At 51.5% G+C, this 19,080-nt stretch overlaps 1 protein-coding gene across 2 annotated transcripts; it reads right to left on the reverse strand.

Moving 5' to 3' along the window:
* Positions 1 to 2,836: 2,836 nt before the first annotated feature.
* LOC144124826 (uncharacterized) lies at positions 2,837 to 14,068 on the reverse strand. Of its 2 annotated transcripts, XM_077657725.1 has the most exons (7): positions 13,570 to 14,068; positions 12,795 to 12,978; positions 9,361 to 9,396; positions 9,247 to 9,282; positions 7,349 to 7,405; positions 6,213 to 6,317; positions 2,840 to 4,105 (listed from the first exon to the last, which is right to left on the reverse strand). In XM_077657725.1, the coding sequence occupies exons 1-7, from the start codon at positions 13,715 to 13,717 to the stop codon at positions 3,799 to 3,801; spliced, it is 873 nt and encodes a 290-aa protein (XP_077513851.1). In that variant the 5' UTR covers positions 13,718 to 14,068; the 3' UTR covers positions 2,840 to 3,798. The 2 variants fall into 2 exon arrangements, with proteins under 2 accessions (XP_077513852.1, XP_077513851.1); XM_077657726.1 differs by lacking the exon at positions 9,361 to 9,396 and having other exon boundaries at positions 2,837 to 4,105; positions 13,570 to 14,037.
* Between the last annotated feature and the right edge of the window lie 5,012 nt (positions 14,069 to 19,080).

A 19,080-nucleotide genomic window follows, 5' to 3' on the forward strand; every position in this document is an offset into this window, starting at 1 on the left:
TCGGTGTTATTGAGGCGGGTGAGAGTGATTATACCTCCCCTTTGATTTTAGTTGAGGTACCGGGCAAGGAACCTCGTCCTTGCGTCGACTACCGCAGGCTTAATTCCATTACTAAGGATCAAATTTATCCGATCCCTAACATCGAGGAGCGCCTTGAGAAAGTTAGTAGCGCTCAGTTTATTTCCACCCTAGATCTTGTCAGGGGTTATTGGCAGGTTCCACTTACAGAAGAGGCTAGTAGGTATGCGGCGTTCATTTCACCAATGGGAACATTCCGTCCTAAAGTTTTGAGTTTTGGTTTGAAGAATGCGCCATACTGCTTTTCAAGCCTCATGGACAAAGTGTTGCGGGGACAGGAAGAATTCGCTTTACCGTATTTAGACGACGTAGCGATATTCTCCGCATCCTGGTCTGAGCATATGGCACACTTGCGGGCAGTGCTAACCCGCCTGCGCGAAGCGGGCTTGACAGTCAAAGCTCCCAAGTGCCAATTAGCACAGGCCGAGGTTGTATACCTCGGTCACGTGATTGGACAGGGTCGTCGCCGCCCCTCTGAAATAAAGGTGGCCGCTGTGCGAGACTTCCCGCAACCGCGCACGAAGACCGATATTCGGTCGTTCTTAGGTGTCGCCGGCTACTATCAGAGGTACATCCCCAGGTACTCCGATATCGCCGCTCCCCTGACGGATGCTCTAAGAAAAACAGAGCCCCAAACAGTCGTCTGGAGCGAGACAAAGGAAAGAGCTTTTAGCGCCCTAAAGAGCGCCCTAACAAGCCAGCCTGTGCTACGATCGCCAGACTACACAAAAGGGTTCGTTGTTCAGTGCGATGCTAGTGAGCGAGGCATGGGCGTTGTACTGTGCCAAAGGGACAATGGAGAAGTGGAACACCCCGTCCTGTATGCTAGTCGTAAGCTGACCTGTCGTGAGCAGGCGTACAGCGCCACCGAGAAAGAGTGTGCGTGTCTCGTGTGGGCCGTTCAGAAATTGTCATGCTACCTAGCCGGCTCGAGGTTTATCATTGAGACGGATCACTGCCCTCTCCAATGGCTGCAGAACATCTCTCCCAAAAATGGCCGCCTCCTGCGCTGGAGCCTCGCTTTGCAACAATATTCCTTTGAGGTGCGTTACAAAAAGGGGAGTCTCAACGGTAACGCCGATGGCTTAAGTCGAAGCCCCTAACGTAGGAATCCGCCTCAAAGTTGTTGGTTACTGATGTTTTCTTCCTGAGGCAGGATTTTTAACATATTGCTTTTGTTTAGTGTTTCAAAGTGATTATGTGCTTTCTAGTGCAATTTTCCAATTTGTGGACGCGTTCTGAGTGCTGCTTGACTACTGTAAGGAACTAGGCAGTAGTATAAAAGGGGAAAGAGCCTGGCAGAGCTTAGTGAGGGTTGTCTCGTGCTTGCTGACTGAGCGGTTGCGTTTCGGCGTAGTTCTAACGCTTGCTGGGAACGAGCACAAAAATGGCAACTCTCCCGAAGTGACTTTGCAGTGTCCTATGTGATCCTGAACCCGAGAACGAGGCCTTCTCTGTGCGCTGCGCTCAAGCAACGTCGAGGGACGATCGGTTTCGATTACGAGCATCATCGAGCGACATCCCTCTGGACAGCGGATGCAGTCCCCTGACCATCGGGATCTCCTTCTCCCGGCGGGGCGGTCTGTTACGTCTCGCCTACGGCGCGCGGTATAGCCGGCGCGGATGCAACGGATGCCGCGGCTTCGTTCATCGCTGCCGCAACGCCTCCCGCCAAGCGCGTCCAGGCAGGTTTCAGTGCCACGTGTCGTCGTGCGTGCGTGTGTGTGTGTGTGCATGTTTTGCCCACGCTTGTCAAAGCGCGGCAGCCGGGGAGAGGAGCTCCCCAACTGGGAGGCGAGGAGGTCTGACCGGCGCCGGCCTGGCGGACGCGCCCGTCACGTCTGGACATGTTCAAGCGTCGCCGTATCGGACGCCTCTTCCCAAGCCGTTCCTTCTTGCCCACGACTCCGAGGGTATAAAAGACAGCTGCGCCGGACGCCAAGGAGAGACTCCGATTCCTTCCTTCGAGTAACGTGGTCGCCCTGACCGGCTGCTCTTTTGCGATGCCAGAATAAACAAGTTGTTCTGTTGCCAGTCGACTCATCCTTTGCCGGGACCTTCGGATGTTTCCAGCTTTGCCCCAGGCCGCCAGGCCAACGCTACCCTTGGGGCTTGCAACCCAAATGCAACAGCGGCTTCTGTCTTGGTACTCGCTCAGGTTGTGATAGCAGTCCGGTTCACGTTAATTCTATTCGTACTTTCTGTTGCCTTGTTTACTCACTTTGTTTTCTTGAATGTGTTCTTTGCGTTGAAGGCAGAGTCCGTGTATTTTGTCGCATTTTTATACTTGTACCCTAGCAATTGTAATACTGCAGCAAACGACACTGCAGGTTCTAGAGTAAATAAATAAACAAATCATTCATTTCAGGAAGAATTCATGAGAAATGCGAGTCAGTCGATGCTGTCAAGGTGAGTGTCAAGAGATTCTACTTCGTAATACTTAACTCCGTGGCTTAATTACCTTGACTTTAATAAGGCACGTTCAGCGCTAATGCAACATATGTGCTCTTTTCTCTGAAAAATACACCAAATACAGTTGTATGTATCACATATTTGTTCCTCAAACTTTAATTTTACTATGTAACCATTCTCGGTACATATTGCGCGACTTTTTATGCAGTTTTCAATTCTCTGCAAAAGCTTTTCTCAAAACACGCTGCTTTTACTCCTCGCCATCGCGAAACAATTAGTGACCCCTGCACACAAATCACTGGGTCACTCTACCAGGGGGAGAGAAAATGAATTCACTTAAGAAAAGCACACCCACGACTTGATTTTCTTCAAAAAATCTTTAATGTGAAAGGAATGGAAATGGAATAATGGCAAGTTTTGAGGAAAAGAAAAAGCACTGCGAAGAACAGCCACACTGATGTCAAGCGCTGTCAACCGGGGATGTCAACCGGTGACAGTTCACGTTACGCAGCTAGATGTCTTATTTCTGCGTGTTACAGTATCCGGAGCTAGGATGAATCCGCAATTAAATTGTAACTTCTGAAGCTTACTCTGCTAAATACGCCAACAGATATGTAATGGACATTGTGCCACTTACAGTAAAACACTAATTGATGGCTTTCAAGCTGCATCAGAGGTTAACGCGTTAACGTGTCCACAAAAACGCAGCATACATTAATGATTATGGATTTTTATGGCGCAAAGGCATTTATGGCCAAAGAGCACTATGGCACGAGGTGTTTTCGACTGCTCAGGGTGGGGCCGAAGACACATTTTCCAAGCATTTCACCCCAGATAAGCCGAACACCAGGACAGGGGAAAAGCATACATTAATGAAAATGAATTACACACTAATGTCTACAGATTAAGGACACTTTAGTGATCAGGGGAAATGGCAACTAGATTCACAGATGCTCAAACTGTGCTGAAGCATAAGAGAAGTTCGTGCAGCAGAATAGGCGCTTGCACTCGCAAACGCGTGGTCTAGGACCCCAAAGCAGCCGTACTGCTTGAGGGCGTCACCCTACAAAGATACAGAAAGCAAGCAAACACATCTTGTAAGCGGCGTGTGTCTGCACCTACATCTGCTATCACACAACTGTTGCACGTCGGACTCCAAATTAGGCCATTCTTTCGTGCTTTCACTTCGGCAGTGCTTGCACATCAGAAAAAGAAAAGAAGTATTGTCTCTTGCCGTAAAAAAAAAAACAATGCCGCTACTGCTATACTTCGCGAGTATAGTTTGTGGCCTATTGCCACAGTTAATAGTCACACGCCGTGTTGCAGCAAAACCTCGCTGATCTTGTGCAGGACCTGAGGTAGCGTGGCCTCATCCAGCCGCCGCAGTCTGGCTGCGACCGACATCCCGTGGAAGTGGCACTCGTCTCTGGGAGCGCCCTCTCGCGACGCCAGTGGCTGCGGCTGCGGCGGCTCCGGAGGCGGCGGCGGCGGCGGCCGGTTTGTAGCGGCCACCAGTTGAGCAATGCAGGCGTTCAGGTGCTGCAACAGCGTCGCCTCATCGGTGCTTGCGGGGTCGCCCTCATCGTCTCCGCAGTCGTCGAGCCTGTTTCGTTTGCTGAAAATGGGGTTATTTGCTTGCTTTCGCCGCTACTGCATTGCCGAACATCGCAAAAAGCGTCAAACAACGCGACATAAAAGAGCTTTAAAACACTTTCTGCTAAATACTCGAGTATTAAACGGGTAACGTCTATAATGGTTTGCTGGAATCATTTCGCATCTGAGGACGTATCAGCGATGGAGGTTTCCACCCCCGCTTTGCGATGGTTCACATCTCTCGCTGCGCTGGAAGCTGCCGCTCTGCATCGACAGTATGCGTTGCCTGCTTTTTCTAGAACCACCCCCCCTCCTTCCTTCAACAGATCTGCTGTTTGCTGATCCTCACTATGCGTTTTTCCCTTTTGCACTGCTCCTAGGGCTTTCTTTGCTTCCTCTTTCGTTACTCACGGATGACGCATTGCTGTTCGCTACTGTATCTCTCATTAACATTCTGACTACACTAGCTACTGTATAGATTTGTGTAGAACTCTTCGGCTACTTTAACTATCTTATCCATATTGCTAATGGCATTGCCCTCCTTGTCTCTTAACGCATACATCTGGTTTTTACCTATGCCTAATTTCCTCTTCGCCGCTTTAAGGTTACCTCCGTTCGTTAGAGCCTGCTCGATCCTCTCCATACTGAACTCCCTTATGTCGGCTACTTTACGCTTATTTATTAACTTCGATAGCTCTGCTAGCTCTATCCTATCTGTAGGGTTAGACGCCCTCATGCTTTGGCGCTTCTTAATCAGATGTTTAGTCTCCTGAAATAGCTTGCCAGTATCCTGTCGAACCGTCCTACCGCCTACTTCTACTGCGCACTCCGCAATGATAGCTGTCAGATTATCGTTTATTGTATGAATATTAAGACCGTCTTCCTCAGTTAAGGCTGAATATATGTTCTGCAGCGATATCCTGAAATCTTCTATTTTCCCTCTTATAGCTAACTCGTTAATGGCCTTCTTCACTAGCTTCTTCCGTTCCCTCCACAAGTCTAAGCTTATTCGAGACCTTACCATTCTGTGGTCGCTACAGCGTACCTTTCCGATGACGTCCACATCCTGAACAATGCCAGGTTGATCGCATAGTATTAAGTCGATTTCAATTTTAGGCTCGCCATTGGGGCTCTTCCAGGTCCACTTCCTGTTCTCTCGTTTGCTGAACAAGATGTTCATGCTCCGTAAATTATTTCTATCTGCGAATCCTACTAATAACTCTCCCCTGCTATTCCTAGAACATATCCCATAGTTGCCTACCGCGTGGTTGCTAGCCTGCTTCTTGCCCCCCTTCGCATTGAAGTCGCCCATCAGTGCAGTGTACTGTGATTTTGCTTTGTTCATTGCCGATTCTACGTCTTCATAGAAACTTTCAGCGGTCTGGTCATCATGGGTGCATGTAGACGCGTAGGCCTGCACCACCTTCAGCTTGTACCTCCTAATGAGCCTAATTGCGATAGCTGTCACTCTCGTTAAAACTATATAACTCCTGTACGTTGCCAGCTATGTCCTGATTAATGAAGAATCCCGAACCTAGTTCTACCGCACACTTCTGCTGCGCACTCCGTAATGATAGCTGTCAGATTATCGTTCATTGCATGAACATTAAGATCGTCTCCCCCAGTTAAAGCTGAATGTGTTCTGCAGCGATATCCTGAAGCTAAATCCTGACAATCTAATAAAGCGTGTATAAAAGTTAACACACCTATTGCTCGCCATCTCCTTTTCTCTTTTTCTCTATCTCTGCGGTGTTTATTAATAATGTAAACATACTGTTTATGCTATTCGTCTCTGCCGCTTTGCTTTTGCACAGAGTTCAAAGCAAAATTTTCGGCTCTCCGCCGCAGCGCTGTTTTCTGACGCAAAGAATGCCTCCTTTGCGCAGTGTGTAACCGTCGCTTGTTCTAAACGCAGTAAATAACGCGTATAGAACAGGACGACAAGCTAGGAGACGAACAAAGGGAAACTGTCAGACAGCTGAACACACTTCTCAAGTTTACAGGGTGCCGCTAGAACGCGGCCAGCGAGCCTAAAAACCCCGGCTGCAAGCACTACGGCTGGTGCAAGAACTGCTTCGGGCCTGTCCGAGGTAAATACTGCAGACAATGCATTCGCGTAGCTTACTCACCGAGTGGAGCTGCCTTCGGCTTCAGGAGACGAAGGGAGGTCGTTCTGCTGCGCGTGTGAAGGTTCCCCGTCGAGGCTGCAGTCAAATGTTGCTGCAGGACCCGCCCTGGAAACAGTGCGGGCGAAGAGTGGAAAGACACCGCGCTATGAAAGCCGTTCATGATACAAATAAGTGTTCGTGAATTGTGCTTGCCACGCAGCACGTGGTAAGCTTGTAGTACGACACCCAGTCGGTAGAAATTTATATGCACCATTTAGTTTTGCTTTTGTGTTATAAGATCAACCGTTCACAGAATAAACAGTACAAGGCGGCGACGCAGCGATCTGTGGTAGCACGCACCAAAAGTCAGTCCAGTGCAGCCATTCAGATGGGCACTATTACCTGCTCTCTTAACAGGCGAACGCCACCAGACTCTATCGAGTTCATGTATGCCAACGCCTCTAAAGATAGGCTTTGCTCAGGAGACATATCCCATAAATCAAACCACAACTCCGGTCACTCTAGTTGTCACCGAACCCAGGCGGTGTTTAATTGCACTCGACATGGGCAGGTTGAGTCGGCCTGGCGGTTTCGACCCGTTCAAGTAAACTCCATCGCGTCGAGTTGCGAGGTCGTGTGTCCTGTGAGGCTAAAGCAGGGGACGAGTTGGCTAGCTTGACTACACCGGGGGAGTGCATGCAAATGGCATCAAGGAGCTGTATTAGCAGGAGAGGTGAGAAAAGAGAAACGCCATTGTACTAACACCGTAGTGCCTCTCGTACAGCAACAGTGCGAGACAATCAGCCTTAGCAAGCTTGCACTGCAATGGAAGGCTGAGACGTTGACGTTGAAAGCTCCACTGGGGATTAATCCTTGCATAAGACTTACGACATTGGCTTCTCTGCAGCGACACTTCTGGACTCTAGATTTTGTTTCGGACTTCACTCATGTCGTCTGAACACGCAGGCATCGAGTTTGGGTCATATTGCTCAGACCGACTCGAGGCTTACGAGATCTGGTACAACTGTGGAGGCTTTAGACATGTATAACAGCAAGGATACTTTTCAACTATGTCCAGCAGTAGAAAGTCACCCAAGAACATTTCATGCAAGCGGTGCATTCGTTGTAGTACATGTCATCGTTGCTAGGTAACTCACCTTTCGATTCTAAGGGTTAGCTCACCATCCTGAGACGTCCCGCCTTCGGCTGATACCCTTTGACGAAAAAAGAGACAGTGTAAAAGCGTCAGAATGCCAGATGATCGTGCGCCAAAAAATGCGTTAAAAACTCTCGAAGCCAAGGCTAAATCATATTTCCTCGAGTCTGTTGAACACGCTTCGTTATACAGAAATGTAAACATAGAGACCTTCGGGAGGAGAGATTGTGGGTACAGGTTTAGAACATGCCCCGGAGAAGAATGCGACCTGTTGCAGCTTACAGCGGTCTGCAGATGAATGGATACGCTGTCACGAAACCAAAAATCGCAGGCGCGACAATTAGCGAAATGGTTGGCCAATAACCCCAATCTTCTCACTCCTCAAGATACGAAAGATATTGAAGCTTGATAAAGGACGAAGAAGGGGTGAAGAGGCGTGAGCTGCGTGACGTTTAGCTCGGGCTTCGGTATTCAAGAGCGGATAAGAATTGACTGAATCCCCTTATGCGGATCACGATGGTTCGGTGGCCTAGTTATTGGTAGGGGTAGGGGGACGAAAGATCACATGCGGCGGTCGACGCCGATGGCGCGCGCAAAATCAAAAAGGAGCGGGTCTTTGGCGTGAGTGAAGCTTCTGAGGTCAACAACAACAAAAGCTCCGGGGAGTATCCAGTCCTCTAAGTTGCGAACATCCAGAGTGAGGTACTGGTCTCGGATTTGTTGTAGCCCAACACACACCCACAGAATATGCCGGCTATCGGGTTCTGGAGGACGGCTGGGTACGGGCACTGCCCCGCCTATGCTCTACTTTAACAAGGTAGCGACACCGGCTGACGATAAGGCAAAATATAGCTCATAAACTATGATGGGCGCGCCATAGCATAACACAAACCAACGGTCTCTGTTACTCATAAACTATCGTGATGGTGCTTGTTTTCTTTTCTTTGCTTTTGCCACCGAGCAGCTACAGCCTGTCCAGCGCATTATCCCGGTTGCCCAAGGCACGACTTTCCGCCGCTGACCTAACGATAGCGGGCTGGATGTTCAGGTGCAAAAAGTTACGCGTAATGAGATATCCTTGCACGTGAGACAGGCACCGTATCTCGCAAGGGTTATTTCCCCGATCTATTCTTTTGTCTGCTCGCCATCGGTCAGCGCCCCCGCTGATATAAGAACAAGCGAACGACGCTGCAAGCTTGCTTGCTACCATCCTTGGGGTCAAAGGCGGCCCCTGCAAATGATTTTCAAGAGGTATCGGCAAAGTTTGGCTGGTGCGACGTTCGATTCCCAGTTGCGCCGGGTACCCACCGGTTTTCCTAAGGACACAAGCTTTCCCCCGACCTAGTGGTAGGCTTCCTTTTAAAGGGCGCTGAAGACGGCTTCATCCAGTTTTTGTTTGGAATCAATATCAAATGTATGACTCTCTACGGGTGAGTTCATGCTTGCCCAGCAGCAAAACACGCATTCATTGGTCACAAAAGCTCGTGACGTCTACACAGAAAAGAACTCCATGGTCACCATTTTCTAACTGAAAGGTAGTGTAGCTCAGCCTCCGGGATTTGCGTCAAAAAACCTGTGTCGACGCATCCAGCTTACTTGCGAAATCGGGCGATGGTGGCGACATTTGTTTTATTGCATTTAAACAGAGCTTATAAAAGCTCTGTTTTAAATTAAATTAGCGCCTTATTTATAAAGCCGCGCTCTGTGGATACAGGCCAACTTCAGTTTTTCCTCAGTGTCCCTTATTTAAAAAAATGCTTGGCATAATCTGTCGTTGGCTCCATCGCGCGCAACCCAGAAGCACATTAACCAGGGCGCCCTTGGAATAGGGAAATAAATGTGCAGGGAGTAAGTACCAAGAAAGACGCAGTGTCGCCATAGCAAGGATGCTGTACTCACGACTGCGTGTCCACACACTGGTAGATGTATTCGCCACTGTAAAATACAAAAATGGTAAGCAACACAGCCTCAGCCAGGTAATCGCATAGGTCACTTTGTTATCGGGAAACTTACGGTTCCGTCTTGATATTGACGAGCTCCGCCAGATGGCTGCGTGGAGAAATTGTGGAAGAAAAAATTTGCACCAAGCGCACTTCCCCTCCTGGGTTTTCATAGTGGAGACTTATTGTACGTAGAGCGAAATTCACCATCCAGATTAGTGCCTAAACAAGTGTTAACATCCGTAGAATAGTCCACTAAAATGGTTGTAAACTTCAACATTACTTTGGAAATTTAGTTTTAAACAATGCAGTCCCTATGATGAGAATTCCGAATCTACATCGGTGGTTTCAGCAGGGGGCACATTTTTTGTGCCAGCGCGTGCTACGATTCATGTCTTGTAAGCGCGGAGTGTATTTTTTAGATTGTTGTCATTCTATGCACTTTTCAAACCACTCTTAGCGCTTTTCAACAAGGCACTTATCCCAAACAGGGTTAAAGGGACACAGCACTACACAGTGCTATCACGTTCAGACGCGACGCACACTACTCCGCCCTGTACAGTATAGAGTTGAACCACGTTATAACGAAGTCGAAGGGGGCCCGGCGATTACTTCTTTACAGCTATAGCCTCGTTGTAGCCCGTGTTGACCAAGCTTCCGAGGAGAATCGTCATTCCTTCGTTTTATCCATTATTTCGTTATAACGGCGTTCGACTATACTTTAACATGGCCGTTTGAATAAAAGGGAAGAAAACTGATCACAGTGCATCGAAGGACGAAGGAGAAATAGAACCCGCTACGGTACGCAGAACAGAGCACAACGTGATGAAGTCCCCCGAGAGAATTTTCTTACGCAAGCATTTCAGCACGGCGAAACGTACACACACGGCAGGTGAAGGAGAACTCGGTAAGCGCATGTATGTACGCTGCTTGCAGCACAGCACCGCATGGCCAGCACGAGGCGGCCATGGCGCGTCTCCTACCACCAGCCTTCTTGGTGTCCTCCACCTTCATCAGTGCCACGAGCTTTATTTTATATCTGTCAGCTGCACCGCGATCCACAACGAAATTTGTGTGCGGACTACTGTCGTGTCTCTGATGCTGCTGTCGTTGTAATACTCGGAGGGGAGCAAAGGCTTGATGACCGCCCGGCTCCCGGTCTCCAATTTCTCAAGCTCCTTTCTTTCCGCCTCAGCTGTTGCAAGCGGGACGCGCATGTGAAGGCTTGCTATTCACTAAGAAAAACTCTAAATTCGCCGCGGTTGTAGACTAATATTACAGCGACCTTGAAGAGGGGAGTTGCCGATGTGGTCAGGAACGATGGGGCGAAACAATCTTATCGAGAAAATCGCACTTTTTTTTATTCTAAAGGCAAGATAATTTGTGATCGAATTTCACCTTATGCGGTGACACCGGGTAGAGCACGACGATGCACCAAAATGGCAGTGACGCTAGATATTCATTAACGTTGTTGCAATAAAACGCTAAGTGCAGCTTTCTCAGTCCGATGCCCTTTCTGCGGATTCCTGTTCGGCGTTCCAGGTCACACAATTGTTCATGAAAAACCAGGGATGGGGGAGGCGACTTTAAAACATTATAAATGTAGTTTGCATTTATTGGATTAAGGCAATTCTCACTGCTGCGCAGACGTAAGTGTAATTAATTACCGCTTCTTTAACGGCGAGAAGAGGGGAGAGGCATAAACGGAGTAACCGAGGCCGCCGGAGCGTCATGCATAATTTGACAGCACTACAACACACCTTCATCCTCCATGGAACCCCACCGACCGGCATTACGGTTCACCGAAATAGTTCGACGTACCCCACAGAAGCATACCCACCCGGAGACGGTCAAACTTTGAGGGTATGAAGTTCAGGCACTGGCGAACGCGACGATCTGTGTTGCGACGATGGCGCTACACGATACCGCAAGCGTCTCGTAACATTTCGGGATATAATTTGGCAAAAGCAGAAAGTAGAGGTTCTATAGCCGTAATGGAGGCGCATGCAAGAAATGACAGTGCGCGCCACATTTCTCTACGACGTTGGCTGAAGAGGAAACGAGCTCGGCGTTCAGCTACATGAGCGCTGGTGTAAGGCGGGCGTCCGCCCAGGGCTGCTTTTAAGCATGTCGCGAGGGGTGCAGAAGCGCGGTGCGCCCATCACTAGCTAAAGCATCAAACGATGCACGGGTCTACATCCAATAATAATTAATTGGTTTTGGGGGGGAAAGGAAATGGCGCAGTATCTGTCTCATATATCGTTGGACACCTGAACCGCGCCGTAAGGGAAGGGATAAAGGAGGGAGTGAAAGAAGAAAGGAAGAAGAGGTGCCGTAGTGGAGGGCTCCGGATTAATTTCGACCACCTGGGGATCTTTAACGTGCACTGACATCGCACAGCACACGGAGCCGCCGCGGTCGGGTTCGAACCCGGGAACTCCGGATCAGTAGTCGAGCGCCCTAACTACTGAGCCACCGCGGCGGATTGGTCTACATACAAGAGCAACGAGTTTTCCGTAGAAGTGCACAACCAAAGAGACATATTCATGGACAGAAAAAACGCGTATCTGAGGTCCATATAGGCAGCGCGAGAAGAGAGCATTATATCTGGGCTATTCAGTCCTGTCACGTAACAATAGAGACTCTTAGCATGGCGCATACAGCCACCGCTACCGCAAGTCGTCAGTGTGTTTGCGCGCATTGCGCCAGATGGCGCCACGTGTCACCAGCTGTAGTCAGCTAGCGGCGGGCAGACCTGCCGCGTAGAAACAGATCAGCGCGTGCGCATGACGGCATTCGGAAGCGGTATGCGGTGGCAGTACGCGGTCGGCTGAGCGTCTCGAACATTAACCTGTGACGCCGCTGTTACAAGGAAGTCTAGCCTTCACTTCGTTCCCCGCTTGCTTCCCCGTGCACCTCATCACGCTTTGTCTTTTGTATTTATATCATGGCATGCCTGCCGCTCGCTCTGAGAGAGTTCAATTAAGTTTGAAAAGTGTAAGCAACGCATAATACACTTTCCGGTAAGCGCGACTCTGGTACAAGCGGCTTCCAGGGAAAAGGGGCGATTCGTTGCGCACAAGCACAACCGATCAAGACTTTCAGCGCTTCCACCCTCTTATAAAAGAAATTGAGCGCCAACTGATATACCGAATTGCGAGGTGCTCGAGCCTAGCCAGACGCTTGTATTTCAACGGAGGCGAGGTCCAAGCTGCACCTTAGCTCCGTGTAATATCACAACCTCGTTGCTCCCAACAGCTCCAATCATGCGTCAGAAGTCCAACTTTACAAAGCGAACAAAAAAGGGGGAGCGTAAAAAGCGACGACACTATCGAAGACGCCACCGGGGAAGGTATGTCTAATACAACTAGAGTTGTAAAATAGCATAGAGGCAAAATCAGCGCGGTCGTTACGTAGCAGTGCCCAGTGATCTGCAACGAACCTCAGCCCCGGAAGCCACGACCTCTAAGTGCGCAAGCATCATCCTGCTGACGTACAAGCTCATACCATAGCTGGCTGTAGTGCTGCGTGTCCCTGAGCATGTCGTCCAGAGCTTGGTAGTACCGCCACTTGATCTTAGGGGCGGTAATGCCCATTCCGCTGTACTCGCTCTGTGCGCTCCGCTTCATCTGCACGCGGATCTTGATGTAGCGGTCACGTGCGTTCCTCCATTTGTTCTTCGCCTGCAGCCCTGCACGAAGGATTCGGGCGAGCGGGAAACAAACCGGCCTGGAGGAGTAAGAAAGCGTAACGTAGACGAACACAGGCAGGCACAATTTTGTAGCAAAATTCACTGCACTCGAAACAAGCAGAACCCGGAAAGGGGGCAGAGTAGATATTAGGGAAGCTGAAAATGCTAACACGACTGCGTACCATTTTGTTCTACTCGACAGGCAGGGAGAACAGGGCACAAATAAAGATAGCGGATGAGCTCGAAGGGCCACCGAGACTTCTCGTGTCTATGTATAGCTGCAGCACTCTAGCAGCACGTGCTGAAAACATAGCTGCTGCTCATACGGCCGCAGATATCAACACTTCAATCAACTATATCATGCAGTATATCACTGTTGTTACAACCCTGCACAACGCAAAAGCAAACATCCCTCAAGGATAAGAACACATATACGTGCCCTAAGAGCGAACAATGTTGGTAATGCAGTGGCACCACAAGCCAAGGCAGAAAGCGTCTAGAACGGGCATTTCTAGATCCATAGCTTGAAGACCACAAGGTAGTACACTATACGCAAATGTCACGCTACTAATATATAGCATCCGCACTCACCTGTGATTCCGAACTGTTGTCCTATTTCCACCCACTGGCGATCTTTGAGATTTGAGTCCTTGTAGTGTGTTAAATTCGTGTCGTAGAGGTAAGGGTGCTCGCGCACCCGCTCTAAAAACCGCTCCCAAGAGAATCTTCCCGCAGGCATCTCCCCCACAAGTATGACAGCTGTCGCTGATGTAGAGATCGGCAACAAACTCAGAAGCCCTCCTTGCGCCCAGTATTGGCAAATACCCTAAACACTGATCATACAACGCGTGCCTACCACTCCCAGCTGTGCCCCTTCAATAGTACATCCTGTATATATACGAGCTGACGGCCGTAACAGGAAGCGCGCGCGCTTACAAGAGAGCTGCCGGATCTGCCGGCGAAAGGGCGCGTTTCAAAATGGCCGCTGGAAGCCGTGCCAGCCATGCCGGCTGCGTGTACCACCGGTTCCGCGTCTCTCCCTCCCGCCTGGCGGCTGCGGCGCGGACGGGCAGACGCCGTCGGGGCGTTCGGCGGCAGCTGCGGCGGCAGCATCGGCGGCAGCGACGATGACGTCACCGGCGCATAGCAACCGCACTGCCGTGCCGCGGCGGCATTCCGTTCGACTTTCCACTCGGCGCGCGCGTCGGCGCCGCAACCTGCGGTTCCAGTTGCCGCTCCGCGCTCAAGTTAGCAGCGCTTTTACGACAAAGCCGATATGTCGACTGCGCGCAGCGGCGCTGCGCTTGGAGGCATTAAGCCGGTTTTTCTCCCGCAGACAGCTTGCTGTGCCGTCCCGCTGAGCGATGGGTCCGGTACCTATTTTTCCCGTGCCACTGACGTGAACAGCCAATGGGCGCCGACCGCGAACCGTGACGTCCGTCCCAGTTCAGTGACCCCGTCGGCGGAGGCTGCGCGCGTACGGCCGGCTGGCCGGCCGGGCGGGCACTCGGCGGCTGCTTTGCCAGGGCGACGGGAGGGGAGCTAGCAGACGATCAAGACGACGACGCGAGTAAAGGGGGCGCTTTCCAGTCTTCTCTGGTGTCACGTGACTATCCCCTTCTCTTTCTGCTCGTTCGGGTCCTCCCTCAGCGGCTCCTCTCTCCACATTCCAAGACAACCGCAGCGAGAAAACGCGCGCAGTGTGAGCGTCATTCCGATCTCCCCCTCCCCACATCCCCTTTCCCCATCCCCGCTCCAAGCTGTGCCCCCGCGATATGGGTGGCAAAAATCGAGCACATTCCCCCCACGTAGCCACAAGAAGTCATTCCGAGGAGCTGCGAGGCAACATCGACGTTGACGCTGTGCCGCTGCGGGAAGCTTCCCGCTGGTGTGAGCGCGCCTTTATTCTACCACTAAATACAACTTCATCTATAGTCTTCGTTATTTCCCTAAAAAGCGGCTTTGCCTATGTGCGCATAGATACGTGGAGCCGTATTCTATAAGCTGTCCATTTTCCGTCATCCATTTCGCGTCTATTCGGTGCTTTGTCAGTGCTCTCTCAAATATACCCGCGGCCTTCAAGCGTATGGGCCAAACGACCTGGCCATTGGGTGATTCGGGACCTTACCATTGGATGTGCCATTGTCTGAAATAAGAAGCAATATGCAGCCATTGGCGAGATGCATCGCAGCGCTATGTTACTTGAGATTCTGAAAAATTGGGAAGTCTCGCAGCAGGGGTGGGATAAGTATCGGGAGCAGGTCCCTGTCAACAGCAGGCGACCGGGCATGATCACTGGCTGCCATTGGCTGTGACAGGCATCCAATGCTGAGGTAGGGTCGCCAGCTACCAAATGGCCGGGTCGCTTGCCCCAGGCGCTTGAAAATCACGGGTACATCTCAGTGACCACAGACAGACCACCGAACGGACAACTGAAAATGGCCAGCTTATAGAATACGGCGCCCGGTGTCAAAGTCTACCACGCTTCATTTTTCCATTTCGTCGCATTTGCCAAGCCTGACACAGGTAATTACTTCCTTTTTGACATTTGTCCTGCTCCTTGCGAAATAAAACCTGCTAATTTTACTTGCAAGTGGCAAAAGTGAGCAAATTTTTCAACGTCCCGTGGTCGCAACTCAGCAGTGCATAAGCGAGCCATCCACATTGACGATGAGCGGCTTCCGCTCGCTAAGAAGATGTGTGCACCGGTGCTGCGCAATATATGGACAGTAATGAGGTATGACTTCGCCATCTTTGGAAAGCATTGCACATTAGTGGCGTCGTAACGGAACCAGAAAACAAAAAGTTACGGGGATAGTGACTGCACGGCATCGGCAGAACTTTTGTGTCAAGAAGGCCTTTGTCTTATTCATATTCGGTATGGAAACATGGACGAAAGGAAGGAAACGGCCACCACAAGACGCGCAGTGGTCGCTGAAGGAACAGGAGAAAGCGTATGAAAACTACAATGCTCTCGGGAAGAAATAAAAGTTGCGAAACGTTAAGAATGCTGCGCTGAAAATAATAGTGGGCCAAAGAGAATAAAACGAAAAGTACTGTGGCTTATAATTATGACTGCAATATAAATAATACCAACAAAACTGCTGTGAACAGCCTTGTGTGCTTGTGGGGTTTTTTTAAATCGTGTCGCACCCTGATGCCTCTGCGACTCAAGTTTTGTTTGCAGCAGCGCTAGATATCATCTGCAAATGGCCATCATCTCAATATATCACTTGCGTTGTTTTCCTAACATCTGGGGAAACTGTCGACTAAAGGGCGCATGCAGCGATGAAGTGGCTGCCTGCAAGAGAAAGGAGCGCTCTTAGTGGCTGCAGTTTCGACTATTTTGAATAAAACAGAAACGCTATGTTATTTGAATGGCCATACCAAACATGCTAAGCGGCATAGACGCTTGGGCGTGGCAAATCGCGTTAGCGTAGGCTGTTGGAAATAAAGGCAGGAAGTCCTATTTGGTACACCTAGCATTTTTCAAGACCGTCAGCCCAATGCTCTTTTAATTCGATGAGTGTCGAGTTTCGGGGCGGAAGGGTTGTTATTCCTGTGCACTCGCTATGCACAGATAAAAAAAAAAGGTGAACCTTCGGCGCCGCACCATGAACAACACTCCAGAAGCGCCGCCACCCACACTCGCGGAAAAGTTCGTAATGTTGTTAGCGGAAGCCATTCAAGGACTTCGCTCTCGTGTTCGCAAACGGCGCCTCGCACCAAGTGCCTGTTTCCGCGCCCATGCAAATGTGGCAAAAGGAAAAGTAAACTACGCGAACGAAGCACGTGGGTTGCAGCGGGCTGAATTGGTAGACGAAGCGTCGAAGCTGCCCGACCATCAGAAGAGCAGCCGCCGAGCGGCGCCGAAACGTGTCAGCGGCGGAAGGAGACGACCGCTGGCAGGCAGGCGAACTGCCAATGCGTGCACGGGTGTCCGACGTTGCAGTGAGCGGGCCGCGCCGGGCGAGCTGCGACTCATTACAGCCGCCTTGTCGCCGGGCTCCCGACAGCGTCGCTGTAGACAGCCACCGCGCGGCGGCACTAAGCAACGGCTCCTCAGTTACGTGCAGCTGGCTGTGCGTCCGGCGACAGAGGGCGTCTCTACAACCGCCCCGGGAACTGGGAGTCGCTACAGTAGCGGTAACGTCGTGTAGGGGCGTAGGCTGCTTGAATGGCGCGGGAGCTATCGAGAAGACGTTCGCATAGCGGAGAGGTGACCCCGGTGAGCGGAGTGAATGCGGTGTTCGAACCGTTCCGATTGTTTTGATTCCAACCATGCACAAGCTGGGTCGCGATCTAGCAGTACTGCACGCAAGTGTCTACACGAGGCGCAGGCAGCCGCGCCGCAGCGCGTTTCCGCTCGCCTCCGGCCCCAATTCGCTTCGGCGGACGGTCGACGACAGGCGCGCGTACTCGAGCATCTCCAGGGGCCAATATCAGTTGCCATCCCCCACTCCCATGCTTCTCCCTTTCCTCCCCAGCCTTTCCCTCCTCAATTCGACCACCCCCTCTGCTTCCTTCTCGCTTCCATCTCCCGCTTCCCTACAGGCGTGGCGCGTTCTTTTGCCCCCGTTCTTTCGGCATTGCGAATTTGAGCGCGCTCATTTTCAACAGGCTGCGGTGCCGGCGTGGGGCGGGCGAGATTTTAAGCAACAAATCCGCAGTTTTCGCGGGAATAACGAGACTGTGGGGGCGGGGCAGCACTGTGACTCCGACCAACGTTGCACGTAAAATTGCGAAGAAATGGGAAAGTTCTAGGCAAATGAAGACTGGAAAAGTACAGGCACGCCCTTTTGCCTCGAAGTCGATCGCTTCGCCCGCCACGACCAACGCCCGACGCCGCCGATTCCTTCATCATCCAGCCGTTTGTCGCCACCCGCGAAAGCGAGATTCTGCAGAGGAAACCGGAGAGAGCAACGCAGCGAAAACGCGATGAAAGGCCTGTCGCGCGCGAGAGCGTTCTCTCCCTTCTTTCTCCCTCCCTTCGGCCGATGGGAAAGTCGTTGCCGGGCGCCGTGCCTCCCTCCTATTTTCGCGGGCCCGTTCGGCGCGAGCGGCTCCGAAAACGATCGAGCGCCGCGGCTTCGCCTTTTCCGCCGCCGCCGCTCGCAGGATTTATTTCCCGGCGCCCCGCAACGGGTTGGAAGGGGAACAACGCTCGCTGCGCGGAGCGAAGAGTAGCGGCGGCTCTGTCCCCTCTCCGCCGGGCCCCTCTGCCGAGTCGGCAGAGCGAGCGAGGGAGATATCGAGAGGCTGCGAGCCAGAATAAATTGCTCCGATGGGCCGCCGGCAGCAGCAGCGAGCGGCCGCTCTCGCCCTCCGCCCAGCCCTCCGGCGCCGCTTTCGCCGCGGACGGCTGTCGGGGGGCGGCGGCAGCAGCGCTCGTCAAGGATAACGACTGGCCTCCGGGGAAGGGGAGCGCCGACGCGCGCTGGCTGTTCCCCTGTTGACGCTGTGTCACGGCCTGCCGGCGTCGCGTCGCAGCTCGGCGGTGCCTGGACGCTAGCGCGCGCGCTTCGGGGCGTTAGCGCGCCGGGAGCCGGCGAGCGGGCTCCGGGCTGTTTTGGGCCGCTTGTCTTTCGTGTCTTTTATTCCTGCTTCCCTTCGCTCCCGTCTCTCGCCGGCCGCGAGGACACGTTCAGCGTGCCCGGCACGTTGTCGCCCACGCGGGCGCGCGCGCGTTCGTGTTTTCGCCGTTCTTTTATCTTGTTTTCTTTCTTCCCTGGAGTCCCCGGGCTGAGGGGTTTCGGTCTCGCGCTGAATATTCGATGACGTGAATAAGGCGCGGGCGCAGTGCGTGTCGCGCAGGTGCGACGGGGCTTTGTCCACGCTGCACGTGGTAAGCAGGTAGCTGCTTTTGTATTTCTATTCTTGCGTTTTTATGCCCGACATTGGCTATCGTTAAAAGAAGAGCCGGCAGGATTTGATAGTCGATTCTCGGTCCTAGTGTTTTAGATATGGTAACACTTTAGACTTGATATAGGCACCCTTTAAAAAAAAAGGAATTTAGCCTGCGTTTAAAAATCGCTAATATACTAGGCTGAGTTAAGAATAGAATTGTGGAAGAAAGACGGAAGGGAGAGGTGCAGCAACTAC

This window comes from Amblyomma americanum, chromosome 3, assembly GCF_052857255.1.
Source record: "Amblyomma americanum isolate KBUSLIRL-KWMA chromosome 3, ASM5285725v1, whole genome shotgun sequence".
Taxonomy (NCBI): Eukaryota; Metazoa; Arthropoda; class Arachnida; order Ixodida; family Ixodidae; genus Amblyomma; species Amblyomma americanum.

What these genes read in the sequence shown, in the direction of transcription:
- LOC144124826 (XM_077657725.1), bottom strand. Translation starts at nt 13,717, where the DNA reads ATGCCTGCGGGAAGATTCTCTTGGGAGCGGTTTTTAGAGCGGGTGCGC. An exon ending in GTCAATATCAAGACGGAACC is followed by an intron (nt 9,283 to 9,360) that starts GTAAGTTTCCCG and finishes TGTATTTTACAG; the next exon opens with TGGCGAATACATCTACCAGT. An exon ending in CAGTGTGTGGACACGCAGTC is followed by an intron (nt 7,406 to 9,246) that starts GTGAGTACAGCA and finishes TTTTCGTCAAAG; the next exon opens with GGTATCAGCCGAAGGCGGGA.